Source organism: Fusarium flagelliforme (genome assembly GCF_020744385.1).
Source record: "Fusarium flagelliforme strain FIESC 12 MPI-CAGE-AA-0113 chromosome Unknown B0J16scaffold_2, whole genome shotgun sequence".
Taxonomy (NCBI): Eukaryota; Fungi; Ascomycota; class Sordariomycetes; order Hypocreales; family Nectriaceae; genus Fusarium; species Fusarium flagelliforme.
This window is the reverse complement of record NW_025763504.1, coordinates 5273580-5300524: the sequence shown is the minus strand read 5'-3', so window position 1 is coordinate 5300524 and position 26945 is coordinate 5273580. Positions and strand designations below refer to the sequence as shown.

Genomic DNA, 26945 nt, shown 5'->3' with positions numbered 1-26945 from the left:
CTTGGAGGTAGTTGCTTTTTGGTGGCCAATATATTCGTGACATAACAAATCTTACAAAGATTCTTCAGAGCTTCTACGCCGCACACTAAAAGTCTTGATAGTTAACTATTCCGCTCTTTTTCTCTGCCTGTGCATGAATGCATAAACTACCAATTTCAATATCCCCCACGCAGGTGACAGCTCACGGCGCGTTTCCACGCCCTCGGTGAAGCCGCTAATAATTCTTCCTTTTTCATTTTCAGTGGCTGCGTAGGTGTGGTCAGCGCATCCCCGGCCCACTGCACTGCAGTACAGGGCCCCCCTCAAGCCCCTGCGCCGCCCTGTCTAAACCCAATTCTCCCATTTACAGTTTTGCATCTCCATATCCCATCTCCCTTCTTCCCAATGAGATGGTCCAACGTCCGGTTCCATTGCCGACGTGGGTCATCCATGCAAACCCTTGTCGTCTTTCCGCCATCCGCTTTTGGCGAGACTGTCTGTCTCTTTTTCAACTTCAACTTGACGTAAAACTTGATCTGTTTGATAAATTCAGAGACGAACCTGGGACGAAATTAAAGACGAAGACGAGACAATACAGCAAAGACGAAACAAGTATGAAATAACAGTTGATTTGTAAGAGCTTAGACTATAAGCACGTAGGCTTAGGATAGCGAAAATAAATGACCTAATATTTGCATAAAGTGCTCAAATTATTTCGTCTCTTAGGCTCTCGATCTGCTATGACTCCGAGCATACATTGGCTCAATGAACTGATATACGCTTTGACATTCAGCTGATCAGTCAAAGTCACGGAGTGGTTTCCTAATGTGGTGGTTTGTTGATGCTATCAATCATTCCGGAATTTCGCTTTAACAAACTCATTCTTCTCATATTTTGCCGTAGCTATTTTACAGCTGCATAGTAAATACATCCGATTTGCCGGAAAAGTAAACAATTACAAAAAAATGCTTTAATAAAACAACGCCCTTTTACCCACTTCTTAAGCAAAGTTATCCGATCGATCCACCCAAATATCCTCCAGTTCTGCAAAGCTGTGGAAATGCACAGGCCGGTGCTGATCACTGTAGAATGGTAGCGGCGTATCCAGCTTAACATGGACCGGCTTCTTTTCCATGCCATTGAACGCGTTACCCATGAAGCTGTAGTTCCACTTGCCATCATCCGGCACCAGGAAGAACCCTCTGAACCGTGGGCTGAGCAGCAACTTGCGCTTCTCGCCCATTGTTGTAGTGAAGCCCTGTGGCTGGTCACTCTGCGTATCCTTGTTCTCAGCTCCCCACTTGTAGCCAGCTGGTGTAAGTCCCCAAGCCGACAGAGACACGCTGCCCGGTGTGAATGCGACTGAGACCGTCACTGTGTTCGTCTTATCCCACTCATTATGGGCATCGAGAAGTTTGGAGTGTTCAGTGACATCCATAGCAGACATGTAAGGCAACTCGCTACCGGAGACAGTATGGATGACACCGAGAGGCTCCATGCCTTCGAGGAACTCGCTCTGAGGGAGCTGCTGTGGCAGCTGGACATTGCGTAGTCCACCAACCTGCGGGATCATGACGATACACTTGATCTCCTTCACCTGATCGTTGTCGGGCGCTGGAGAACCGTACAAGTAGCCAGCCACCTGCACTCTGAGATCTGCAATGGTGATGAAGCGCTTCAGGATGTTGTTGGGCATGACATAGGTTATATCGTCAAGATCGTTGTCGACAGACGAGACGTAGATGTTCTTCGCTCGTGTGCGCAGGTTGGATGTAGCAATGGCCCGTGTTCGCCACTCGGTCTTGGAAGCGAAGGTTTGCTGTTCAAACTGCGATGTGGTAGTCACAATAATCTCCTCTCCGTGAACGTTCTGAGTCTTGGTTGTGACAGCCGTCAACTGCGCCTGTTCCTGCTGCTGTTTCTCAATCTCGGCAGCCTGTTGTCGTTGCATGGAAGGTGCTGAAATCTCCATACCCAAGATAATGTCTCGCACCTCACTGGTTGTCAGACCCGAAACGTTGACATTGTTCTTCTTTCCGTAGTCATTCAGGATAAGATCTCGAAGCTGCGTTTCAACCTTGATCCACTCCTCGTCCGGCAGTGATGGCCAGATATGGTGCTCTTGGGTGATAACGGTCTTGTCAGGACGGAGAATGAGCTTCGTCTTGTCCGGGTTAACGTGGAGTGCACGCAGGATAAGAACAAGACGAGAGAAGGCGGTGTAAGAAGAAATGCTCTTCAACCACTCATCGTACAAGTTGAAAAGCACCATCTGAGGTGCGGTAGAACGCAGGATCAGGTCACCAAGCTTCTCAATCTTCATAGCTGCCTGGAAAGGAAGCTGGAGCTCGGATGCTCGGATGGAAATGTTGGGGAAGTCAAGCAAGTGGACTTCAAGGGGATCTAGGAGACCCTTTCTTGTCACAATCAGTTGCTTGGGCTGCTCCTCCACAGGCAATGAGCGGATAAGAGCAGCAACTTCTTCAGCAGTCTTCCATTTGGCGAGTTGACCGAGACGCTTTTGTCCTGCCCAAACACTAGTGTGGATGACCTTAAGGAACAGCTGGCCAGTTCGCGGGTTGAAGATGAAGATAGCACCGTTGATGGGCTTGGTCGTCAAGTTACCTTCAAACGTCTTGTGGATAGTAACACGGTAAACGTTTGTATCGTCGATGAACAACTGTGTCTGGTTGCTGAATAGTTCGGAGTAGTTCTGGGAGTTCAAGAATTCCTGATTGCTCTCGGACGCATAAAGCTGAAGACCCTTTCGAATACGCTCGCGCAGGACATACAGAGCAGGGTTGGCCTTCATAATCTTGGCCATTGCCTGCTGGACGAGAACCTTCAAGCCAGGGAAGTACATGCCGTAGGCGGAGTACAAGTTGTAGGCAAGATCGATTCCAACCATGAGACCAGTGGCAGAGGGGTAGATACTGGCACTGTCAGTAGTGTAGTCAAGGTACTTGGCACGCGTGTATCGTTCAATGTCATGAGAGTCGTAATCGCCATATCGGAGCTGGACGTCGATCCAGAATTTGTTGGTGGTTGTCTGCTCAATCACGTCCTTGGTGTCGTAGAGCAGAGATGGCCGGGTGACATTCCACTTGTGGTTAGAGAAAAGAAGAATATCGGCGCAAGAACTGTTCATCTTGTAAGACTTTCGAGGATGGATTGTCTCCTTCTGGACAGTTTCAATGCCCAAAGATTCCAGTTCCTGATCGAATACCTGACAAAGATCCATGACAACGGATTCGTGGATCTTTTGCCACAAATGTGCTCGGAAAATCTGAATTAAAGAAATTTTGAGCGTAGGAATCTTTCCGTGCAAGAAGATACCTGTCAAATCAAGTTGGACCTGGAATCCGACGTAGACGTTGGCTCTGTTGATGGTGGGTGACCACCACAGAGTGAAACGACGGTTAGGAATTTGGTTCAAACCTGATCGTTGAGCGTTTGTCAACTTTTTGAACTTCATAGACTCTTCAAAACCACTCGCTTTTTCCCAAAAGAGGCCTTCCCAAGACGGAAAACCTGTTGCCTTGAAGAGGGTGTGTTCAAGAATGGTCTCAACACCACCCAACGCTTGGATGACATCGGTTCGGTACGCGTTCAGGTTCCACAATTTTCCGTCATGACGCTGACTAGTCCACCAGAAAGGATTGTTCTTCATCAATTGATAGATCTTGAATTCAGCTCGTGCTCGGAAACCCTTGTCGAAGCTCAAGGTGCTTCGGTCCTTTTGGAACAGGGTGTTGATTCGAGGAAGACCACGGTCCCAACTGTCCTCGAGATCCTCAAGAGTGAGACGACGATTCTGCTGATTGGCTTCAAGTCGTTTCTGAGAATACTCAGTCCAGACACGCTGAGAATCAATGAACTCAGCCTCCCAAGGGATGATGTATCGGAAAATATTCGGAATGAGGGTCTCCTCATCGTGGGTCATTCCTGCCCTGTAATGAGTGACGCCAGTGTCGGTTTGCTTCGACCAGCGCTTGTCACTGGCAGGAATCAGAATGTGAGAACCGGAAATCATACCAAGACCTCCAAGTTCCTTCGGGGTATAGAAGACAGCAGGAGGGAAACGAGAAGGCATCTTGGAATTCAGGCCAATCTTGACTCGGGTCTGAATCTTGGTCTCACACTTGACAATAGTATCAAGCAGGTCGACTGTGGAAACAGCGGCTTCACGGTAGTAGGTGAAGAGGGCGATCAACGCAGTGTTCCACTTATTCGCAATCTTGGTGAATGTTGTAGAACCTGATGACATGAGAATCTGTCGAATGCGGTTGTTGAACTTCGCAATATCCTCCTCGGTGACTTGCAGGAAAGCATGGGCTGTCTTCTCCTTGGTAGTGTTGTCAACAAGAGACCAAACGCTGTCTTTGACAGGGAACTCCTCGTTTTGGTTTCGAATCTTGGGGAGGATGCGAACCTCGAAGCCGCACATAGAAAACAACAAGTTAGGGTTGTCACGACTGTAGACACTAACGAAACTGTCATCCCATTCGATCGTTGTAACAGATCGGGGAAGTCGGTTCTTCATGTCCCAGAAGACAGCGCGTCCAAGGTTAACATCGTGACGCATCAAGCGCATGCGAGAATCTCGGGGCCAGCATTTCTTGCTCTTGTATCCGATAACATTCTCAAAGTTAGGATCGGGTTGCTCAGTAAGGAATCGTTGGATAAGATCTCTAGATTCCTCCGCAGTAAATCGAAGCAGAATCCAGATCTTGTCAATGTAGCGAGTGTAAAGTCGGATGGGGTGGCTTGACTCAGTCTCACGATCACGGAACTGCAAAAAGTCGTTGGGGCTCTGAGGAGGACCAGCAATCTCACTTGCTCGCTGAGGTCCAAGAAGAAGAAGATCCAAGACCAGACCGTAAAATTGGAACACAAAGGCCGAGAATTGGAGACCACGGATCATACCATAACTGTTGACATGGTTCATGTCCTTGTAGGTAAGTTGAACGTTGTTCTTGGCTGTGATGTAATCCGCCAAGTTGTGGTCCATAATCAACCTAAGGAGGGAGTTGAGAAGTGTAAGCTCCATCTTCTCATACACCTTAGATAGTTCTGTTTCAATCATGACATTGCATTCGCCGTTTTCAGTTTGCCACACACCATCGAGGTTGTTGATGCCTTGAGCCCACTTGTAGACGAGAAGGGGTGGGACTTCGGAGTCTGAAGGCTTGATCCAGGCAGGGAAAAGATGTCGCTGGTCTGCTTGATACCACAGGTACTGGTCCAGGTAAGCATCGCTAATCTTCTCTATAGGTTGAATGTCATAGACAGGGTTGATTGTGCTGTAGTTGTCGTTCATGTCAATGTTGACTTCCTTGAAAGCTCGCTGTGTGAGCAGGCCACGTTTGATACGTTCCAATGCGGTACCAGGACTATCATACGCCTCTTCAATCAAAGCTAGCTCTTCTCTTTGGCTCTGGTTGAGGCGGCCCTTAACCGAATAAGCTTCCCTCAGGCGTTCAAGGGCTAGAATGAGGATTTTGGTGTCGTGCTTGTAGGAAACGCTGGGGAAGGGAATAGGTGAGAACTTGCGGGACTCGAGCCAGTGCACAGTGGTAGTGTAAATGGCAACGGCTTCCTCCGAAGAAACATATGGACCATCCTTCATGTGGTTGTGCTGACGTTCCTGCTCAGCTTTAAGCCAAAGTCGTGTCAGACGACCAACATTCTTCTTCGCAATGGTCTTGTCAACGGTGGCTCCTCGTCGAATACGCTCACGGTTATAGTGGGCGACTGAAATCCACCAATCTGCCTTGGACTTGACATAACGGAGAATAATGTTCTCAATGGGTGCAGGCAAGCCAGGGACCTTCCAAGGAATGTTGCTCTTCCAACATCTCCAGGCCTCAGATAGATGCTGGAGAACGGTGTTGACCTTGTTCTGCTTGATACCCTCGGGCATCATGTCCATGAGATCAGCCATGACGGATGCTCGAAGTTCTAAATCGAAGTGAGATTCCACACGCTGTTTGGTAACAGTCTTTGCAACGCCCTTGCTGTGTCTACCTTCAAACTGACGAGACAGCAGGTTTCCAAGCCATCTCTCAAGCAAAGGAATGATACCTCGCATGAAGAAAAGCCAAACTCTCCAGGCGGGCGCCCAGAAACCACAACCTGGGCCCTTGCCGACAGGACCAGAGTTGAATCGGTAGTAGATCAGATGCTTCAAGTCCTTGCAAGTTCGGATTTGGTGCATCAACTTATACTTGTATCGGTACATACCCGTTAGCTGACCAACGTGGTTGAATGCGTATAAAATACCATCAGCCAGCTGGAAGGCGTCGATGTTACCCAGTCTGTACTGCACCTGAGCATCAACAATAAGCTTTGTCAATCTCAAGATCTCACGCATCAAGTGGAAAGCGTTTCCGAAACGAGACTTCTTGCGCTCCTTGGTGGTCAAGGTCTTGACAGGCTTCAAATTAAAATTGTAATCCAGGTGAAGATAAGTCAAGTTCTTGCGGTGGATGAGGAGGTTAAGCATGTTGAAACCCTGGCGACAAACCTGCAGACCAGCCTCGACCCAGTCGATGGTAGTCTGCTGAAAGAACTTGGTTTGCTTGAGAGATCGCAACAAGTTCTGCTTGTTCTGTGCCTTGGGCTTCTTCTTGTGAAGCTCGTTGAGAACAAAGTTCTTGAGAAGCTTCTGATACGACACTCGGACCTTGACAGGAGGTCGATCAGAGGGGGGGTGCTCGAGGTACCACTGTTTTACGAGCGGTACATCTTGTGCCCGAACCATGCGTCCGGATCGTCTGTCGAAGGGGTAAGGCGCCCACCAAAGGTCAACGGCGGATGATGTGTCCTCATTCTCGATATCCTCATCGGCAAGGAATGGCTCAACTCCGGCAGGCAGTTCGAAAGCGTCCTCTTCGGGCTCTTCGATATTACCAGCACCAAATATTTCATCTTCGTGAGAAACTTCAACATTCTTGGGTGCGACGGTTCGTGAGGATATGGGGTTGATACGGCGATCGAAATGGAATGTCGGCAGATCAGGATCATCTGCTCGGTTGAAGACAACTTGAGGATGAGAGTGCCATGATAGGTGAACACTTCTCGGCAACGAATTATAAAGGTACGGGTAAGCAACTCGGAACTCGGTTCGGATGGGGTTTCGGAAGATGATGCGGTCAATAGCATTGAACTCGCCAAAATCCTCGTCGTTGGGGTCGATGTCCTTATACAGCGGTTCAAAGCGAGGACCACCTGGAAGGGCGACATTAAGAGCCTTGGCTGATAACAAACTCTTAAGGTCAAAGAGATAGAAGTAGTTCTTGTCGACAACATCGGATACAAGGGGACGGCTCAGACGGAACAAAGTCGCCATCTGGGGGAGTGTCATGTTCCATGACTTGTAGCTTGGCCCATTCACGTGCGGTGTATCAAGAAGGGGTCTGTGGTCGTAAAACCATTCGTACACGGCTTCATCGTCCTCTTCGTCAAGTTCCATCTGAATTGGTTCGAGAGGCTCAACATCCTCCAAATTCTCGGCCCACGACAGCGGAGGTTCCTCGTCATCAAATGGTGGAAATCGCATACGCTTGAATAGTCGTCTATCGGCTTTCTCCTTTCGCATAAACGTCCACATCATGGCCCATTGCGCGAAGAAGACAGGTTCAATAACTCGAGGAATCTCGTTGACAAGAGTCAGGCATCCGTTGACATGGTAGAGCACCTTGACCTCACGAGCCGACTCCCACGGCATGGGCATGTTTTCGAGGAGCTTCAACACCGCATGTGGCATGAACTTGAGTGCTCCGAGATAACTTCGCTTATCGTTCGTATATTTCTTCTGCGAAACATCACCAATATCCTTGACAATCTTCCGGAGATGCTCAGGCGGCATGTCGGCCTTCTGTGTCTGCACAAACCCTCCCTTGCGCTTCTCGCCGAAGCGATTGCGCTGAGATCTAATCCATTCCTTCTTCTTCTGTGCAAACTTCGCAACCTGAGGATCGGTAGGAGGTCGATATCCCGGTGGCGGTGGCGCCGGCGTAGAAGGAGGAGGAGGGAGCGATGAAGATGGAGGAGGTGGTGGAGGAGGTCCCCAGCCTGGGGGCGGTGGTGGTGGGAGCTGCGACATGATTGTTTTTTTGATGCGCTTGAAATTAAAAAGATCGTGAAGTCGCCGCTATTAAGGCTTCACGCCGTCGCGCGTGTATGGGCGCGCTTCCTGTTGCAACGCGCTATAAGTATTAATTAGAAAAAATAATGATTCGTGTCGTCGCAGTTGGCAGTTGATAAAACGATTGTCCGTCACGCAGATTTTGCGCACGACGACCAGGGGTTGATGGTAGGGGAGCTCTTGAGAAAGTCGCCTTCCGTCGTCACGACAAATTCTGGGAAGACGCGCTAGTGGGTCCATTCACGTGATATAACAAAGCTGGGGCCTTTTGGTGTAAGTTACTGAACTGCTGGCACTACAAGAGAGAAGATATAATCAATTGAGTTATCTAGATTTATGCTAGATACCTTGTAGTCAGGTTGGGAATTTGTTGTTAGATATTCCCCCTGCCTGGACTAATATGATGGAGATCGCAGAAACACTCGCTATATCTGCGCACCCGCTTAATGCAGACATAAACAGATTCACCCATTACATACAATAGACTGAATGCATGGAACTATAATGTGCTGGCTTCCACCGGTGAGTTGTCAATGTGTTGTGCGCTATTGAATTCCATAGGACTCAAATTACCACTAGACAGGTTACTATCTTATGATAGTTTTCACAAAGCGACTATGTTACTCTACTGTCACAGGCAAAAGAGACCCCAAGTTCGAGAGAATGACACTCAAAAACTTGAAGAAACTACACATCATGTATTATAAGCCTAGTAGTTACCTACCTGGGTAGTTATTGGCTACAGGTAGACTCGTGTATTTGTGGTTTTCGTATGAGCTCTGGTACAGGGTAGCGAGGTTGAAAGCGACAGGACACTACGACCAATCAGAGCTGATACAATTAACTACCTTAGTCAGCTTTGAAGCTTCAATCCGTCGTCAAGGTCAACCATCATTCAAACCGACCATCAAGACGGCCAATTCGTCACGCAAAGCATTCTAGCAGGACAGCAATCGCCGTCAATCAAAATGGCGCACCTCAGTATGTCAAGCGAGATGCTACGATATCGAACTCTGCTAACCGCCGTTCCACAGACGTCAAGCCGGACCCGGCCTACCTCAAATATGCCGGTGCGTGACTTCTCCTCGACCTCGAAATAGATCGTCCTCGAACCGAACCAAGTCTAACAATGTGAATAGCTATGATGAAGACGCGCCATCACTATTTCCGATGGACGCCCCGAACCGCTAAGATTACCTTCATCTACGTTGGTGTGATCCCCGCCATCATGGGCTACATTGCCTACAAGACCGACGTAAGTCTGGCAGCAGCAGCCGCGATGACAATCGAAATGCTGACTTTTGAAGGGTCTCTGGGACTTCCGAGCGAAGCGAAAGGGCGACCTCGTTTACGAGAAATAAATCGATCGAGAGTCGGAGATTTGGAATGTGTACATTTAAGCGTCATACCCTGGGATAGAGCCCATGGTATAGATTCAATTGATTCGTGGTCAAATATGAAAAGGCCGGCGCAGAGACCGTGAAATATATAACAGCAGAACGAAGAATGGGTATAATTGGGCGTGTCGTCGTCAAGATGAGCGCTGCATCTCTCTTCTACCACCTTCCTTTGCCTTTCGATCGTCCGCCAGAGGCATTGGGCAAACTTTCGCCTCTTCTCCATTCACCCATAGGAAAATCGCCCCCAACTTCTTCTCTCCAACCGCTTCGACTTCCCTTAAAATCTCCACGACGGAGACTATCTTTCCCTTTCTCGTGCCCACTCGAAGTCTGCTCCCTTCGCACACTTGAGGCGGGTGCAACTGAGCCATCTGGAAGCGGTGGCAGTATCGCACAAGTGATGTAATCACCGACTACGAACCGCGCACTGCTGAGTGTTTTGTGTTTGTCGTCAGTATCTTTCGCTGTTGCGTCCAGGGACGTGTTCTCCAATGTATCTGACCCGGAGTCACCACCTATTACAACACTGCCGAGATCCTTGACCCCAAAACGAGGAGGTGAGTTTGTGACTGCAGCGGTGTTGCGGAGATCTGGGAACACTAGTTGAAATACCAAACGGCATCCTGCTGAAGGTGACGGGAAGGCCGTCGGCTTGGTAGCGGCAAGATCCAATGCCAATTCTTTCAAGGTACAATCCGACCACGTATACACATATATATGTGGAGGGAGACTTTGCGACTCAAACTCATCTGGCCTAGTAAAAAGATATAAGTAAATGCCCATCGAAATATTGTTAAACAGAGGTGTATGTATGTACCTGTGGAGAGCTCCTGTACGATAGAAGAGCTGTAGCAAGAAGGGTGTCGTATCTTCGCGTGACGCTTTTGGTGAAGGAGATGCCATTTTGAACATCAATCCCGGTATTGGCGAATATTATCATTCAATGAGATACTGTATTGAAGAGAGATCTGGCCACCGATGTTGAGGTGATGAGAGGCATTCATTGTAGGTTGACTATATCTCGGTTAGCCGATATCGCTATATCCGTAAACAATTAACAATTTGAACTCCGACGAGGTTCAGTTTGCGACAACTCTACAATCATCGAACAACCTCATCAAATCGAATCACAAGGAAACAATAAAGAAAGAAATAGAGATACTGGTCAATCTCTATCTTCGAATCGACACGAATAAGCCGCCAGGACATCGCTCATCTCCATCATGGATTTCGCAGCACTCATGAACAAGGAGCTCTCTAAGAGCAAGAAAGGCTCCGGAAACGACGAAAAGAAATACCTTAAACGCTCAGAGATCGAAGCGCAAAGAAAAGAAGCCTATCTTGCCGAACAAAAAGCCCTCCAAGCCGAGCGCGAAGCCAAAGCCGCCGCAAAACGCAAACGAGAGGAAGACGCGGCCGCTGAGAATGCTGCACGCGAGGAGAAACGTCGCAAGCTCGCAGAAGATATGAGAAAGAGACGTGAAGAACAAGAAGCCGAAGATGAACGTGCTCGTAGAAAGCGCCTTGGTCTACCAGAGCTGGTCAAGGCAAAGAGTGAAGACGCCGAGGAAGGTGTTCACGCAAGCGAGGATGTTCCCGAAGAAGAGCTGATTGAGAAGTTAAGGGCTCTTGGCGAGCCAGTGGTATTATTTGGAGAGAGTCATGCTGCGCGAGTGAGGCGATACCGCAGGTTGACGACAGTGATCACCAAGGGTCCGATCCCGACAACGTTGCAGCTCGTGGATGAAAAGGACATGAAAGTCGATACCGAGTTACCAAAGGACAAGGAAGGCAGGAAATGGCTGTTCCGACAACTGGCGAGCTACTTCACTATGGTTCTTACGGAGTATGAGCGGGCAATGGAAGCAGAGAAGCGCGATACGAGTGCCAGCAAAACAGCTTATAACGCAATGGTGCAGACACGAGAGAACATGAAACCGGTATGTTGAAATATTTATTCTTCTCCACGAGGTCGAACTAACATTTCTTCAGCTGTTCCGCAAATTCGAACAGGGAGAACTTGACGATGACATTCTGAAGCCGGTCTTAGAGATTGTCCAGGCTCTCCAAGAACGCCGCTATGTGGATGCGAACGACGGGTACCTACGACTCAGTATCGGCAAGGCGGCATGGCCTATTGGTGTTACAATGGTTGGTATCCACGAGCGTAGTGCTCGTGAGAAGCTACACGATGGTGAGAAGGGTCATGTCATGGGTGATGAGGTTACGCGTAAATACCTGCAGAGCATCAAACGCTGTCTCACATTCGCACAAGTGCGCTGGCCACCTACAGACTTGCGGCAGTTGATGGGTTAAAGGAAATTAGTGGTGAAATGAGACAATTAGTCAGAAGCGAGAAGAGGTTTAACAATGATACCCCCTCAAATATACGAACAACCATGCATTGAGTCATTGTGTGAAGATCGTTTCTTTCCCTTAAAATATGTATGTCCCTGGACGCCTGATCTAATCCACCACACCATACTTCCGCGTCCTTGCGGATAGTCAAAATCAGGAAACGTTAACGCCTAGGCCGTAATGCGATATGCCGTTCATTTGTTCGTAAACTCGCCGAGTCCTTGATGGCCTCGCATTTTTAGCAGATGGAGTCTTCCTAAGCTGCCTCAACTCTGCCTGACTGACCAGGTGCTCTGGCATCATCGTACCACTGCTCGTCGATTCCACGGCCAACGGGACCTGAATGTGGCTGCCTCTTGCCGACAACCTCCAGACCAGCAGCAAAAATATTCATGCGACGGAGTCTGTCCTTAGCCTCTTGCTCGTACTGGCGAGAAACGTCAAGGGCCTGCTTTTGCATTTGAAGCCGAGGATTAGGTTGGACAGCGATAAGAAGCTGTAAAGGGTTAGCATATACGTGGATGAGAAGCAATGTTACTCACCTGGTTCTTTGCATCCAGACGGGCCTTGAGAGTTCCCGCACGAATCATGGATACAAGCTCGGTTTCTACCGACTCTCCTTCTGATGCAAAGGCCATGTTAAGGCTCTCAAGGGTGACGCACGAGAAAGGAATGAAGTACTGAACGATGCATTTGTTTCGAATCAGCGAGTAAAGCGCAGAGACGTGACGTTGCAGATAGATATCCAGCAAATAATCATTCCGAACAGATTCAAGGATGGCTAGGCAGTTTGAATACCGGCCATTGACAAATAGACTAATTGCCTTGCGAATGTGCGACTCATTCTCCAGGAATGAACGGAAGGATTGGTTCTCCAGCACTCGAGTCTGTAGTTCCTTTCTTTCCATAGTCGCCAAAGCAAGCAACCCTCCGTATACCGCAATATCGTTCGGACTGGCGATATGATTATATTGCGCTGAGGGTAGAGTGAAGTCAACTTGCAGAAAGTTTTTGGCTGCGTCTTGGTAGTGCTTCAACCCGAGGAGTGCAATACCGGATACAAGTTTCGTGTAAGGTTGGTACGTTCGTTCCTCGTCGCCGCTCTGAACGCCGGTGATCTTCCCAAGGTTATTGAGAACCATAGTCCAGTCTCGTCTGGCGATGTAGACATTGACCAGGTGTATACCGCAGTCAATAATGTGCTTGGTGGTTGTGACATCCTGTCGCATACGGTTATATGCTTCTGCCGCTGCCTCTAGGTTTCCGGTTTTCTCGAAGTGCTGCCCTAAATCCTCGTTACCCATCTAGAATCATGTCAGAGCTTTGAGACTTCAAACTGTAGGATTTGCACGCACCCTGATGCTTTCCTTGATCAAGTTATGACGGTACTGCTTGAGCTGGGCTTCGAGACGTGCGGTCTCGACTTTGTTCTCATGCTCGACTCGATCAATCCATGCCTGGTCTCTTTCGGCCTCGGGTTCTTGGGGGGCTACCTGACGGAAGCAACCCCAAGCTTCAACATACTGGCTCACATCCGAGCCTACCTTGGCCTCAGCTATGGCGAGCTTGAGTGCATCAACGCATAGTGGAACCGAAGACTTTCCAATCTGTAAGAGACGATCGATTCTTGTTCGACCTAGACGGGTTTAGCATGCATGCTGTTATGGCATCGGTACGGAGTAGCAACGGACCGGTATAGTTCGAGATGTAGAGGTCGAGGTCAAGTTTAGGCTGTTCTGAAATACGAAGGTTAGCACAGCCTTCTCATGAGTGCGCCTGAACGATGGTTCACGACTGATGACATTCGCGGAATGTACCTTTAACAACAATGCCACCAATACTAGCTTGCTGGCTGAAGAAGATCGAGAGGAAGTTTGAAGCAGACATTGCGGTAGTGAGGTTTGTCTATCGAGGATCCAGCACACCTCTAAAACAATTGAGGATGTAGAGAGCTGTAACTTGACGTGTGTTTTGGTGGGTTGTCATGAGTAGCTACCTTCAGCTAGGCTGCAGTGAGTGGGGTGGAGGATAGGTAGGTAAAGGTGGGGGATCCATATCGCAATGATCTCCGAACCAAATGTGGGGTTCAAAGTCGCTTACCCTACACGGAGGCAGGCTCCGCTGAGTGAGACCCGACCTCGAAGGATGAGCGTTATCTTTAGCATCGACTTGTTGGTCGGCAATTCTTCTTTCTGGATATACAATTCGCCATGACACATCTTGCAGGTCTAGCCTTGGGCCCGAGTCAGGTCATATGGGATGATGGTCCAAGGAGACTGTACCTTGTTTCTTTGGAGCGATTTCTCAGCCCCATGAGACGTGTTTTACGTATTGAATTCCTCGTCCTTGGCAGAGCTACAGATACATCTTGATACGATTGTGAAGATGACTGATTGCGAAAACTCGTACAAGATCGACAATTCCCTCTCTCCTACGAGGTTTGTCTAGATCCAATGTAATGGCAATCAGGTTGTTTTCTGACACTGAACTCTCGATCTCCCTTGTTTCGAAGTGTACCATTTACTCCACCAATATGAAATCATGATATCAGTATAAGACCCAGCTGGCTGTATTCGTCCTTCTGTATCCATCTTGTTCCATAAATAATACCTTTGACAGGTTCTATAGTATGGTACGTGCTTAGAGTTTCAAAAGGCTCAAAATTAAACTGTCGGCTGGATACACCATGTGGACTATTAGATCTGGATCGAAACATGGTGGAAGAGGTTGAAACAAAGCTTTCACGCCAAGACATACGCCAAGATCAATCACAGCACGATTTTGCAGCAGATAGTTTCTGTCCTTCTGACCCGAACTCTTTCGGCCGAGGACCAGGATAAGTATTTTTGGACCACAGAATTCCAGTCAAACGATGGACCCAGGATTCAATCACAGTCGGCACCTTTTCCACCAATAAGCGGGGACTTTTCATCAATGAAAGACCGAAGTCGCGAAAGGGCGCGTTCCTCTCCTGGCTGAGAGAGTATTCTCGGAGTAAACCCGGACAAGAGCCGGAAATTTCGATATGTTAATTAAATGAAGAGAATGACTAGAATCTGTCAAGTGAAATGATGTCATGCACATCAATATCATTAATGAGCATTGGGATGAGCATCATGCTGGCAAATGCCAATGCATATGCAGAAGGAACTGGAACGGAATGAAGAGGCTTTGGCTCAGGGTCTCTTTGGTTGATGCGTGGCCATTAGGTGTGGCGCCTTTGATCGCCTGTGAAGCATGGTCGAAGCCACATCCATAGGGATCATCCATTCAGAAAGACGCCAGCTTCCGTGATTCCCGGAGCCGATAAAAGTGGTGGTTTCTAAATCTGGTTCGATTTAAGATCCTGTAACAGGTCGGGTACTGTGCTGTACGCAGTGACCGCTCAAGACACAGAACAAATGTGTTCCAGGGCCCAGAGGCAGCCCATACAGCACACCATAAACCAACGCCAACCTCAATATCGTACCCTCTAGTTATTACGCTCTTGATTTAACGAGAGCCATGATCATTCTGCGACATTGCAACTCGTCGACACATTTGTCATTAAACTTCTGTTTTATTAAGCTTGTATGCGTTTGTGGCAAAGAGCACATATAAGCCAGTGCATTTATTAGACTGTTGGATAAGGTATTGACAAAGTTAGGACCGTCTGCGGCCGTTGAGAATAGAGTTGTTAGTGATTTGCAGGGATCACCGAGGAGATGCAACGCTCTGAAGAATGGATGTCGACAGTCTAAACAGTCAATAACAGATCGACATGACGCTTGATCCCGCCCTTCGTCACTCTCGACTCTTATCTCGCGATTCCGAGTCTCTTAACATTTCTTGCCACAAGAGCTGGGCTATCGCTTATAACACGGAAACGCAAACATCTCCACAGATTTCTGGCGTTGAGGCTTAGGTTTTCCTAGCGCAACCATTCACAAGCCTGCCTGCCCTGTCTACCGGCACTGCCCATGCAAGCAACCAAGTTGAAGTCGGCCGTCAAGGTGGATGTGATTTAGCTGACGACAAGGTTGGTCTAGAGCGTTTTGCGTTTTGCGCCTTTGTTCATCGCTCTTCAGTTAGCGGGTGCTTAAAATTACTTCTGGGTACTCGGTACTGTACTCGACGTTACATCCATGGACTGTCATGTTTGCCGACAAAATCATTATGGCAACTGGTTTATGAGCGTTTTATCTACAGTGCATAGTTTCTTCGATTAATTGATCACGCCTCCTAGAACAGAAACGTAGTTTTTTGAACCCGCCGGTGCAACAGCCTGAGCTTGTAGGTAAATAACGCCGGCGGTTCTACTCTCAAAGGGGGTGGTTCCTGTCCCTGAGACTGCGAGTTTATTTTGCGGCCGCGCGGCTTTGGCATCCGTCCACTGGAAGGGCCCTGGACAGTGGGGATGCCTTCTCTTTTTCTCAGAGGTTGCTGTCCCGTGTTAGCCGTGATTGTGCTTCGAATTGCGCACACGTTGGTCCTGTAATAATATGTTGTTCGTGTTTCTCAAGGGAGGGAATACAGCATCCGTCAAATTGGAAGATCTGGCAAGTCAGCCACCGACGCTTTACGAGAAGATACATGTCCAGCACTGTAGATAGCTGGTTACGATGCTTGGACCTGACTCGTTCGGTAATGCCCCAGAGTACCTTATGTATATGCCTCGGTCTTGAGCATGCCTACCTATGTCTGTTTCTCATGCAACAAATTGAGTATCATGTTGATGCGTGTTTTTGTCACCCGCAAAGAAAGGTGAGGGATATGTTCGTACTCAGACCGGCAATCATCTCGTGAAGACGATGGAAGGTTCTTTTGTACGCAGCAAGAGAGCAAATCGATACCAACTTTGAAATGGATCCATGTTTCCTCCCCTGACACGCTCGACCTAACGTGCTGTACGTAGAAGGCTTATCCCCCCCTGCGGCATCTCCCATTTCCCTCCGGAGTTGGATAGCACAGTGTGAGGTATCATGCAGTGCTTTCCTTGCATGTACCTGTTCCTCTGAAGAATCCCAAGATCAATTTTCAAGACCTTGGACCATGAATATCTTCCGCTTGTGAGATCTGAAAGGGAAGTCTTATTGTATGTGAGTGACTACTAATGTTGATTAAGCTTTACGTTCTTATTCCATTATCGCTATCCCCGCAACCTTATCCCAATTGTTATTCCAAAAGTAAGAGGAAACAACCCAAATACTTGAAGCAGCCTCAAAGTATATCTGTGATGCTCTTACAGTGAAGTGAGTCTTACTGCTCTTGACGACGTTAATCGCAAACTCTCCAATTACGCTACTGTATGTTAGCCACTTAGGTATGTGCAGTGGTAAACTTCTGTCGTCTTAACGAAACGCTCGACCCGTTTTGGAAAAGATTATTCTGGCAACATGGGGCTTGGTGTCTGTCTCTCTTAATTAATGAGTGGTAGAATGAAGAGCACGACACAGAAACGGCCGCCCGTTGGCGTTTACTACTTGGCTTTTACTCTTGGCTCGACATGTTTTCGCCTTGGTATTACTTGGCACTCGAGATTTCCCAGCCTTTTGTGTCCCATCTTCCCTTTGGCAACTCTTGATTGTTAGCCTGGAGTCTTGGTCACATCTTAGCATGCGCCTCTGGGCATTCTGCTATACGGTGGCCTGACCTCCATTTCTCCATACTCCGGTTATCGTGTCGTCGACGTTACCTAAATTTGTTTCTTTTTTTGTCATTGCACTAACCACGAGCGTGAAATGGTGAGGTACATACAGCACTGTCTGAACAACACAGTGATGCTAGGTTGGCTTCGACAACCTAACTTAGTACCTAAGAAGACCCGATCGAAGCCTCAAAGCCTGTTCGTTTGGGGGGCCCGGGGGCTGGCTGGTCCTTTTGATGGCCCCGCCTACTGGTTTTCCTTCTCCCCTCGCTCTCTCGTTCGTCCGTAAGTTTCCAAGTTGCAGCGTGGTCTAGTCTGTAGTTAGGAGGTACCCAGGGCTGCAGTGCTAGGTCACAGGTGTCGGATGCTCTAGACTAGCCTCTGCCGCCCGCTCTGCCGTCTCGGTCCCGTCGCGAAATTTCGTCGCTGCCCTGAACCTGGGACCTGGGCTCACTCTCTCAGTCTCTCTCATCTTCAGACTCCCCCCCTGTCCACGTCCCCATCCCTTTCCTCTGCCTGCAACTTGGAACAGTTTAGTCTAGCCTAGTCTCGTCTCTCAGTTCAGACTAGTCCTGTCCTGGTTCTGTACTACGCTACCTGCGCTCCGGTACTTGGTGCTACCTATCGTCCAGCGAGAGAGAAAGAGTACAACCCGTACAGTACTAATCAATCTGTTTGCCCGGCACGCACCCAAACGATTTTCCCGTCATCACCATCTCATTTCAATTCTGGACTCTCCTCTGTTTCTATTCTGGACTCTGCCACTTTTTCCGCGGCAATTTAATCTGACGTCTTTTGAACGCTGATGGCCTAGGCTGTAAGTCTTGGGGCGATTGGGATATGGGCTGCCACTGGCCTCGCTACTTACGCCTGCCACCCTGCAACTTATTCATTCTGTACGAATAGCCCTCTCGGTTTTGACTTGACTTGACTGCCCGCTTCATTCTTCATTTCTGCCGCATAGCGGCGGCGGCGACGGCGACGATAACAACAACAAACCACGACGATCTCTTTCCCTTATTTTCTTTTTTTTTTGTCTTTGTTAAAACAATACCCAACTAGCTTTCCTCAACTTCATTGTGGCTGAAAAGCCTACCAACTGGTGAGTTACCGCATCACCCTGTGAGATGTTTGGCCGTTGTGACGGCTGCTTGAGCGTTGAGCCTTCGAACTCTCCTCCCTCAATCGCGCTTCTTCATTCGCATCACCGTTGCGCTGTACCTCAGTTGAGCATCCGCATCATTCGCGCGATCTGAATCGTGGACGGGGCACTAAGCATTGCCAAGACGCACTGAAACTCTCGTCTTCGTGCAATGTTCCCTTGATGTCGCCAATTTTTTTCTCTCCAGTAACCAAATCATTGTTCATTTGCTGATTTTACCAAGCCCGATATGCCACCCGACGTCGTCGCCGACGGCGGCCAGTCATCTCACGACTGGCACGACGATGCCCCGTCGCCATCGGCCAGCATCAAATCCGACATCGAATTGGATGAGGACGGAATTGGACCCTCTGGCGCGTCACAACCGATTCAAAAGCGACGACGAGTAACACGCGCCTGCGACGAATGCAGACGGAAAAAGATCAAATGCGACGGCAAACAACCTTGCACACACTGCTCTGTATACAGCTACGGTACGCGGCCCTGATAGATTGACTGTTCAATCGTCTCCTTTCGCTTTCCAAACCCTTCTGTTGGAATATGGCGCGGTGACTGACTGTTCCCTTCAGAATGCACATACGATAAGCCCTCAAATCGAAGAAGAAATCCGGCGCCACAGTACATTGAGGCATTAGAAAGCCGACTACAACGCGCCGAGTCTTTGCTTCATAAATTTATGCCCGACGTCGACTTAGCCGATCCGAACCTCGATCCAGCCATTCAACAAGAATTCCGCAATCGCGAAAATGCTCGTTCACAAGCCTCAAAGATTCGACAGCCTCCGCCAAGCCAACCCGACCCGAACGATGCTCATCTTACCTCCATGATTGATTCCGTTGGTCAACTCGATCTCGACGAAAAGGGAAGCTGGGATTTCCATGGTATCTCATCTGGTGCCGTGTTCTTGAAACGCATGAAGGAGCATTTCCGAGGCATGCTTGGTCCATCTTCAAAGACTCCCTTTTTACCTCGTGCGGAACGACCGGCCGGCCTCGGTTCTCCATCTCTGTCTTCAGTCGGCACACCCTTCTCAGTGGCCCCGAGCTACCCAGAGCTTCCACCAAAGGACGTCACCCGAAAGCTTTGTTACTATTCTCTTAGTTGCGCGACTTGTCTCGTGCGAATCGTTCACGTACCCACCTTTTATGAGCAGATGGACAAGATCTACGAAACACCGTTGGACAATTTATCGAAGGAGGAAACACAGTACCTCGGACTTCTCTTTTCTGTTATGGCTCTGGGCTGCATGTACAACAACCTGGACGACAGCGATCCAAGAAGTATGGCATATCAAGATGCGACAGAGGAAGGCCTCAAATATTATAACGCTGCCCGATCCGTTTTACACGACGTTACAGATTGTCGAGATCTTATATCGTTACAAGCTCTTCTATTCATTATCCTCTTCCTCCAAGCGACCTCAAATCTTAGCAGTTGCTATTCCTTTGTTGGTATTGCACTGCGCTCATCACTCCGAATAGGTCTCCATCGACATTTGCAGCACGAAAAGATCGACCCAATCGAACAGGAAGTGCGGAAGCGTGTTTTCTATGTGGTTCGACAGATGGATATTTATGTGTCGACGCTGCTTGGTTTCCCTCTCCTTCTCAATGTGGACGACATTGATCAACCATTTCCTTTAGAAGTCGACGACGAGTTCATCACACATAACGGTATTCTACGACCTCCTCCCGGAGCGCCATCGTTCTTCCAGGCATTCAATGCTCACTCGGAATTAATGGAAATCCTGTCCAAAGTTACAAAATATGTCTACCCAACTAAGGGATTGGGCCCCAGCCTCACCAAGGACAACAAGCCCGCCTCTACCTATCTGATTAGCTATGGTCGCATTAAGGAAATTGAGGCCGAGCTCCATTCTTGGTTTGAAAGGCTACCTCAACACTGGCGTCCGAGCGGTGAGGGCCCAATTGAGACTGTCAGGTAAGTAAAATGAGCATAAAACCAGAACTTGTCAATACTAATAGTATGCTTAGAATCCGCCATTTATTGAGATTTGCTTACGCGCATGTGCAACTTGTTCTATACAGACCATTCCTGCATTATGTGTCCCCTCGCCTTAGCCAAGGGACCAAGGTCGACGAACTTTCATATGCATGCGCAGCGGCTGCAATCAGCGTCTCTCGCAACATCGTACACATTGGACTCGAGATCCGTAAGCAACGGGTGCTCAGTGGGCCGTACTGGTTCATGCTGTATACCGAATTCTTTGCTGTTCTTTCGCTCGTCTTTTATGCTACAGAAAACCCCGAGAAACCTGGATCTGGCGAAGTTCTCGCGGATGCTAGAGCTGGAAGGGATATGATAGCAGCGCTGTCGGAAAAGAGCATGTCGGCGGAGCGAGTTACTGGTGCTCTTACGGTAAGATTCCCCCCCTTCCTGGTATTTCGCGTTTACCATTAACATGATAAAACAGGCGCTCTTCGATCAATTACCAGAGCAACTCGATGCCGGCTCTATACGTCAGGCACCTTCGAAGAAGAGATCGGCCCCCACAGGACGTCCCTCTTCCGGCTCTTCGCACAATGTCCCTATTCCTGCAAGCATGTCGTCGCTTGGAACTGCCGATTTCACACGCGCAAGCCAGGTTTCAACGAGTACATATCCCACAACGATGTCACAAGGTACTATGGACATGCAAGGAGGAGGCATCGCCGCATTTCAGGACAACAGCTTCGCTGCCAACTTTGGTGACTTTATGACCCCTGATATGCAGCGTAGCACTCCGGAATCGACCGCCAGCACAGCAACAAGTGCTCAGCGAATGTCTTACGGAGGCCAGCAAATGGGCATGCATAACCCCGTTAACAAGCTCGATTCGCTCATGTTTCCTTCGGAGGATCCATTTGCCTATCCTAACCAACCTATGATGGAACTTGGGTTCCCCGGCAAGACAGACCCAAGTACCAGTGTAGGCGATCAGAACCAGGATATGCAGCTCTTCTTGACCGGAACGTTTGACGATGTGGAGAGCCAGATCTTTGGGCAACCACCACCTTACATGATGCATCAACAAGGCCAGGGCATGATGGGTGTGTCGCCTCAGCCCATGTATGCCAATCCAGCAAACCTCATGACAATGCAGCCCAACCAATCCCAACCGATGATGCAACAAAGACGGCCGGTCTCACAGACACACGCTGTCCACCAGGGACACTCCATGGCGCATCGACGAGCACACAGACAGCAGCACCAAGAAAGGCAAATACAACAAATGTTTACAGAACAGGGAATGCAGGCGGATTGGGGAGGCTTCTTTGGTTCAGGAAGAGGAGGATTCCAAGGAATGTAACGGTCGCTACATTTGATACCCATTTATGATACGGGAGGACGGAAAGCGCGCGAGGCGTCGGCTAGTGATTTTGATTTTGATTTCTTGGGAAGAGCGATTATGATTTGGAATGGAGTGTTTGGATTATTCAGGGTCCTAAGATACCTTGGTTTGAGATGGATAGCAAGGGAATGCGCGCATCCTTAGAGATATGGCCATTGCACATAGACGGTGGTTGGATCTGGTGTATATACAGGCAATGATTGGGTTGTCATCTGATGTGAGCTGTGGTAGAAGAAGCTGGTTGGGAGGAAATGTAGTAGCCCGGGAAGATAGTTCCTACACTGCATTGTGCCCAGTTCCAGTATAGATTTAATGAATGAGATATGCCATACAAGGCTACTCCAAACACCCCAGAGGCCAGTCATATTAAGCACGCGTAGTGTTTGTTACACTGATGAGATGGAGATGAGTCAGATGGTGTTTGACTTGAAGGTACAATAGTCCTGCGAACAGAACTGGGAAAGCATCCTGGTGATTACAAGCTTACACGGCTAGATAATGAATTGTCCCCAACAAATCCATCACAGACTAAAACGTCGTTTTTATCGACCTGGTTGCGTCATGAAGTTGATGAATTAGTACGGTTGGGCTTGTAGGGCGTTATCGCAGCGCTGCGATACGCTGAGGTCAGCTTATTTAGTGCCCGTCTTTGTGTACCTGTTATCACATGAAAAAGCCGTCTCTCACAAAAAGCAACGTTTATTCCCAACTGCGCTTCTCTAAACCAATCTCTGTTATTTCGGCCTTTCTTTTGATTAAGCTCATTCGTTTTCTTTAATTCTCCAACGAGTCAGATTCCTTCGTTTATAGTGGCCGCAGATGGCACCGCCGATAACGCCGCCAAAGCCCATTTGCGGGGAGGAAAGGCCTCAAACACGTGAAAGGACCTCGGTCAGCTATGAGTTTGTCCTGGAGGATGAGTTTGACGCGCTGTAAGTGACATCCCATTCGCCTGGAGGTCCGAGTAATGAGATCAAATTATTAATTAGAGTTGTGAGTCAGGTGCGTTGAGGTGAAGAGGAATGACGGCGATTCTAGCGGTAAAAGCAGCAGCGGTAACAAGTATCCCGGTATGTTGAGAACCGAGACTTAGACAAGTAAACAAATAGCTGACAATTTGTATAGCAAAGCTTCATGCGCGCAAGGTTGTTAAAGAGCTTGGCGTTACCGATGGCCTCATTTATCTCCCTGGTGAGCCTACGCGGCTCTACGAAGACTCAGACCAGTCACCTCCTTTCAAGCAGCGAAGATAGTTCGTCGTCCGCCGTCTAACGCAGACGTTTCACTAACAAATTCCAGTTTCTACTATATGAGTGGCGCCAACTTTCCAGACTGTGTTCTCACTTATGACATCGCTACGGATCGTCTCATCCTCTGGATTCCCTACGCTGAGCCGCGCCAGGTCTTATATCATGGCCCAACTCCAGACGCCGCAGAGGCCATGCGAAAGTACGATGTCGACGATGTCAGATACACTGCTCAGCTACAAAAGTTTCTTCACAGCCAGCTCCGTCCTGAGAAGACTCTTTATGTCATTCATACAGACCAGGCTCCGAAACTTCATGATCGGCCTCGAGGACAGACAAAGATCAACTGCTCCAAGTTGCGCCCTGCCATGGATCAAGCCCGTGTGATCAAGACGGAATACGAAGTTGCGCTTATTCGTCGTGCTGCACGCATCTCAGCAGCCGCTCATCGTGCCGTGACTGAACGTCTTCTGACTATGCGGAATGAGCAGGATGTCGCAGCAGTTCTTCTCGCAGCCTGTACTTCACGCGGTGCTCACGCTCAGGCGTATCCAATTATTGCCGGTGCTGGTGTTAATGCGTCCATCCTGCACTACGAATCCAATGATCAGCCTCTTGAGGGAAAGCAACTCATTGTTGTCGACGCCGGGTGCGAATATCAATGTTATGCTAGCGACATTACTCGCACCCTTCCCATCAGTGGATCCTTCTCTAAGGAAGCTTCCGCAATCTACTCTATTGTCCAGCGCATGCAAGAAGAGTGTATAGCACGTGTCCGTCCTGGCACAATCTACTATGAACTTCAGCTTCATGCCAGCGACGTGGGTCTCCAGGGTCTACGCAAGCTGGGTCTCCTGCGAGGTAGCTTCGATGAAATACAAAAGGCAGGCACCGTCGCAGCTTTCTTCCCCCACGGTCTGGGCCACCATATTGGTCTCGAGGTTCATGATGTCACTGGCGATGAGCGCCTCTTAATGCGGGACAACTTTCACGTCGAGGGCGGGAAGCGTGAGATGGTGACAGCTGCAGCTTTGGTAGCTATGCACCGCATGGCTTCAGCTCCGGGCCCTACCAAGCCCAGACAAGCTCTCCAGCCCAACATGATTGTTACCATTGAACCAGGAATGTAAGTACTCGACTATCCCCACTTCAGCGAACTGATACTGACCTGCTCAAGCTACTTCTGTCGTCCTTTCATTGAGGGATACTTCCTGAACAACCCGACACATGCCAAGTTCATCAACCGTGACCTTCTTGAGACATACTATCCCGTCGGCGGCGTACGCATTGAGGACGATATCCTTGTCACACATGGAGGTTATGAGAACTTGACCTCTGGAGCACCCAAGGGCGATGAGATGCTTGACGTGGTCAACGGTAGCTTCGAGAAGATTTGACGAATTTGCTAGCGCTTGACTGTTCACGAGAGCGAGGTTCATATGGATAAGCGAATGCGTTTTAATGATATAGATGGATGGTTTAGGATTTTGTCCTGTTGGGCTGGATTAATAATGTCGAGCATTGAAGCTCTACGGTGAGGATGGTTAGGATATACACAGGTTGTCCGTCAGTTAGTCTTTGGATTTTGAATTATGACTTTCATATTTATGCTCATTGATTTTCAAAGACACCAAGGCCCTCCCATATGCGTACGGTCCATGCATCGAAGGTAATTTACAAACACAGCGACACAACCCAAAGGGCATCTAGTCACCAAATCTCATCTCGATAGATACAAAACAGCCCCTTACCCCTTGATATCCTCCTCTTGAGTTTCTCATATTTCTTACAAGTACTTCTTGGGCATGGATGCTCGCCGTCTCTTATACACGATATAAGCAGCGACAAGAAGGCACTGAGTGCCAATGATGGAGAAGATGAGGAAGCGGTGACCAGGGGTTTTGGACATGACAACCTCTGACAGGGTGCTGTGGTGGTCGTTGAGGGTGCTCTTGAAGGTGCGCTCGGTGGATTGCAGCTTACGGGTGAGCTCCTTTCGGAGACCCTGGATATCCTTCTCAAGCTCCACGATACGAGACTGGAGAGCAGTGATATCGTCAAGCTTGCGCATATCGGCACGGAGCTGACCGATCAGTGAAGTCAAATCCTCGTGTCGCTTCTCGTCCTGCTGCTGGTGGCGGGAAGAGGTGCGCTGCAGAGATGAGAGCTGGTGGTTGGTGTTCTGCAGGCGGTTGTGAAGGTCCATGAATTGGGCCTTGGAGGTCTGAAAGATATCGGGATCTTCGTCCGCGTACTCGCCATCGTTCCTGGCGTTCTTGTTGGAGTTAGCCTGGGCGGGTTGACCACGGGCCTGGTTCTGGTTCTGGTTTTGTTGTTGCTGTTGCTGCTGCTGCTGGTTCTGCTGCTTGGGAGGATCGTTGCGAACAGCACCACTGTCGCTGTTGTCAGCCATGACAACCATCTTGAAAACCTCGAAAGAGTCAGGGTTATCAGGAGTGGCAGCAGTGACACCGAACTGGTAGCCGGTAGGAATGCTGATCTTATCAGACTCAAAGCAGAGCTTGCCGTCCAACTCCACGCGGAACGACTTGGCAGTCTGTCGAAGCTTGACCTGAGAAGGTCGACCGAGGTTGCGGTAGTTGTATGGGCAGTGGCCGAACGAGAGCTCATCGACGTTGTTCTGTCTGGCATAATCGGTGCTGCCGTCGTTCAAGAAAGCGCGAACCATACCGCTCGAACCGCCAGATGTGTCGATAACCAGAGCGAGACCGTCGAACTTGCCGACAGTGTAAATACTTCCAGCGCCAATCGTAGCAGGACCGTTGCGAACAAGCCAGATGTTGAGGTTGCCACGGCCGCGATCGGGGCCATTGGCTCGGAAGTCGACGTCGGCGATCCATTGGGTTCGGAGCAGAGGTTGCTGACCCCAAACGGCACCGCGCTGGTTGCCGGGAGCGAGAGGAGTAAGGATAATTCGGTTAGAGAGAACCTCAGGAGTGTTTGGGTTGCCCTGGACGGCGAAGTTGGGAATCTGTCCGCGGGCCTCGGGAGGACTTATCCTATAGGTGGAAGACAGGTTAACAATGGTTCTTGGGCAGAGCCATCATGGTAGCATAAAGTTCAGAACAAACCTTCCAGCATGGCCAAAACTAAGCTCGCTGATGAGATATTGGGCCTGTGACAGGCTTGCTGCCAGCAGCGCAGCCAAAGAGAAAGAGACCTTCATGATAGGTACAGCACAATAGCTCCAATGGACAAAGAAACGAATAAAAACAGGGATGTATCAAGTAATCAACCACAAACTCGACACCTGAAATATTGCTTCTTTTTTTCCCAAGGAGCGAGTCGTGCAAAGAAGCCCGGAAAGTAAAAGGTACAAGCCGAGTTGGTGGAGGCAAGGCTGAGGACACTTTGCACTATCCAGCCCCTGGAAGCAGCGTGCAGCTCCAAAACTGAAGTTGGTGTTCTAAGAGCGGGGTGATACAAAAGGTTGGTTGAAGAATCGACAACTACTGGCTTTGACAAGACAAAAACAGCAAGACAGGCAGATGAGAACAATAGTATTCAAGAAGAATTAATAATATCAAGAATCGACCGTCAAGTCTAGAGAATCAGGGGAAAGAAAAGGATCCCATGAGGTTGATGAAGCCACATGCGAACCATTCCGCTCAGCCTTAGGGGTTCTGTGGCGTAATTCAACTACAGCGACGT

General features: G+C 49.0%; 7 protein-coding genes across 7 annotated transcripts; 3 read left to right on the top strand and 4 right to left on the bottom strand.

Moving 5' to 3' along the window:
* Positions 1–834: 834 nt before the first annotated feature.
* On the bottom strand, positions 835–8288 carry B0J16DRAFT_335309 (NUC071 domain-containing protein). Its single transcript, XM_046127061.1, has one exon. The coding sequence runs from the start codon at positions 8084–8086 to the stop codon at positions 980–982; it is 7107 nt and encodes a 2368-aa protein (XP_045987370.1). The 5' UTR covers positions 8087–8288; the 3' UTR covers positions 835–979.
* An 808-nt stretch (positions 8289–9096) lies between these two features.
* Positions 9097–9489, top strand: B0J16DRAFT_381341 (uncharacterized protein; the record flags this gene model as incomplete). Its single annotated transcript, XM_046131148.1, has 4 exons — positions 9097–9109; positions 9163–9198; positions 9268–9383; positions 9436–9489. The coding sequence occupies 4 exons, from the start codon at positions 9097–9099 to the stop codon at positions 9487–9489; spliced, it is 219 nt and encodes a 72-aa protein (XP_045987369.1).
* A 195-nt stretch (positions 9490–9684) lies between these two features.
* On the bottom strand, positions 9685–10431 carry B0J16DRAFT_381340 (Sin3 associated polypeptide p18-domain-containing protein; the record flags this gene model as incomplete). The annotated part of the gene is made up of 2 exons (XM_046131147.1): positions 9685–10282; positions 10346–10431. 2 exons carry the CDS (start codon positions 10429–10431, stop codon positions 9685–9687), a joined length of 684 nt encoding a protein of 227 aa, XP_045987368.1.
* Positions 10432–10633: 202 nt separating this feature from the next.
* Positions 10634–11928, top strand: B0J16DRAFT_369566 (uncharacterized protein). Its single transcript, XM_046130284.1, has 2 exons — positions 10634–11468; positions 11521–11928. The coding sequence occupies exons 1-2, from the start codon at positions 10752–10754 to the stop codon at positions 11842–11844; spliced, it is 1041 nt and encodes a 346-aa protein (XP_045987367.1). The 5' UTR covers positions 10634–10751; the 3' UTR covers positions 11845–11928.
* On the bottom strand, positions 11929–14016 carry B0J16DRAFT_301134 (26S proteasome subunit RPN7-domain-containing protein). Its single transcript, XM_046124579.1, has 5 exons — positions 13704–14016; positions 13578–13622; positions 13242–13522; positions 12429–13190; positions 11929–12382 (listed from the first exon to the last, which is right to left on the bottom strand). Exons 1-5 carry the CDS (start codon positions 13771–13773, stop codon positions 12143–12145), a joined length of 1398 nt encoding a protein of 465 aa, XP_045987366.1. The 5' UTR covers positions 13774–14016; the 3' UTR covers positions 11929–12142.
* A 4887-nt stretch (positions 14017–18903) lies between these two features.
* Positions 18904–24670, top strand: B0J16DRAFT_261853 (uncharacterized protein; the record flags this gene model as incomplete). Its single annotated transcript, XM_046123285.1, has 12 exons — positions 18904–19147; positions 19244–20615; positions 20669–21053; positions 21109–21980; positions 22192–22243; positions 22522–22604; positions 22787–22793; positions 22837–22958; positions 23029–23096; positions 23152–23278; positions 23326–24399; positions 24451–24670. The coding sequence occupies 12 exons, from the start codon at positions 18904–18906 to the stop codon at positions 24668–24670; spliced, it is 4626 nt and encodes a 1541-aa protein (XP_045987365.1).
* Positions 24671–24879: 209 nt separating this feature from the next.
* Positions 24880–26850, bottom strand: B0J16DRAFT_335298 (concanavalin A-like lectin/glucanase domain-containing protein). The gene is made up of 2 exons (XM_046127060.1): positions 26366–26850; positions 24880–26293 (listed from the first exon to the last, which is right to left on the bottom strand). The coding sequence occupies exons 1-2, from the start codon at positions 26458–26460 to the stop codon at positions 25060–25062; spliced, it is 1329 nt and encodes a 442-aa protein (XP_045987364.1). The 5' UTR covers positions 26461–26850; the 3' UTR covers positions 24880–25059.
* Positions 26851–26945: the final 95 nt, after the last annotated feature.

What these genes read in the sequence shown, in the direction of transcription:
- B0J16DRAFT_335309 (XM_046127061.1), bottom strand. Translation starts at nt 8,086, where the DNA reads ATGTCGCAGCTCCCACCACCACCGCCCCCAGGCTGGGGACCTCCTCCA.
- B0J16DRAFT_369566 (XM_046130284.1), top strand. Translation starts at nt 10,752, where the DNA reads ATGGATTTCGCAGCACTCATGAACAAGGAGCTCTCTAAGAGCAAGAAA. An exon ending in CACGAGAGAACATGAAACCG is followed by an intron (nt 11,469 to 11,520) that starts GTATGTTGAAAT and finishes ACATTTCTTCAG; the next exon opens with CTGTTCCGCAAATTCGAACA.
- B0J16DRAFT_301134 (XM_046124579.1), bottom strand. Translation starts at nt 13,773, where the DNA reads ATGTCTGCTTCAAACTTCCTCTCGATCTTCTTCAGCCAGCAAGCTAGT. An exon ending in TGGTGGCATTGTTGTTAAAG is followed by an intron (nt 13,623 to 13,703) that starts GTACATTCCGCG and finishes TTCGTATTTCAG; the next exon opens with AACAGCCTAAACTTGACCTC. An exon ending in TGATCAAGGAAAGCATCAGG is followed by an intron (nt 13,191 to 13,241) that starts GTGCGTGCAAAT and finishes ACATGATTCTAG; the next exon opens with ATGGGTAACGAGGATTTAGG.
- B0J16DRAFT_335298 (XM_046127060.1), bottom strand. Translation starts at nt 26,460, where the DNA reads ATGAAGGTCTCTTTCTCTTTGGCTGCGCTGCTGGCAGCAAGCCTGTCA. An exon ending in AGTTTTGGCCATGCTGGAAG is followed by an intron (nt 26,294 to 26,365) that starts GTTTGTTCTGAA and finishes TTCCACCTATAG; the next exon opens with GATAAGTCCTCCCGAGGCCC.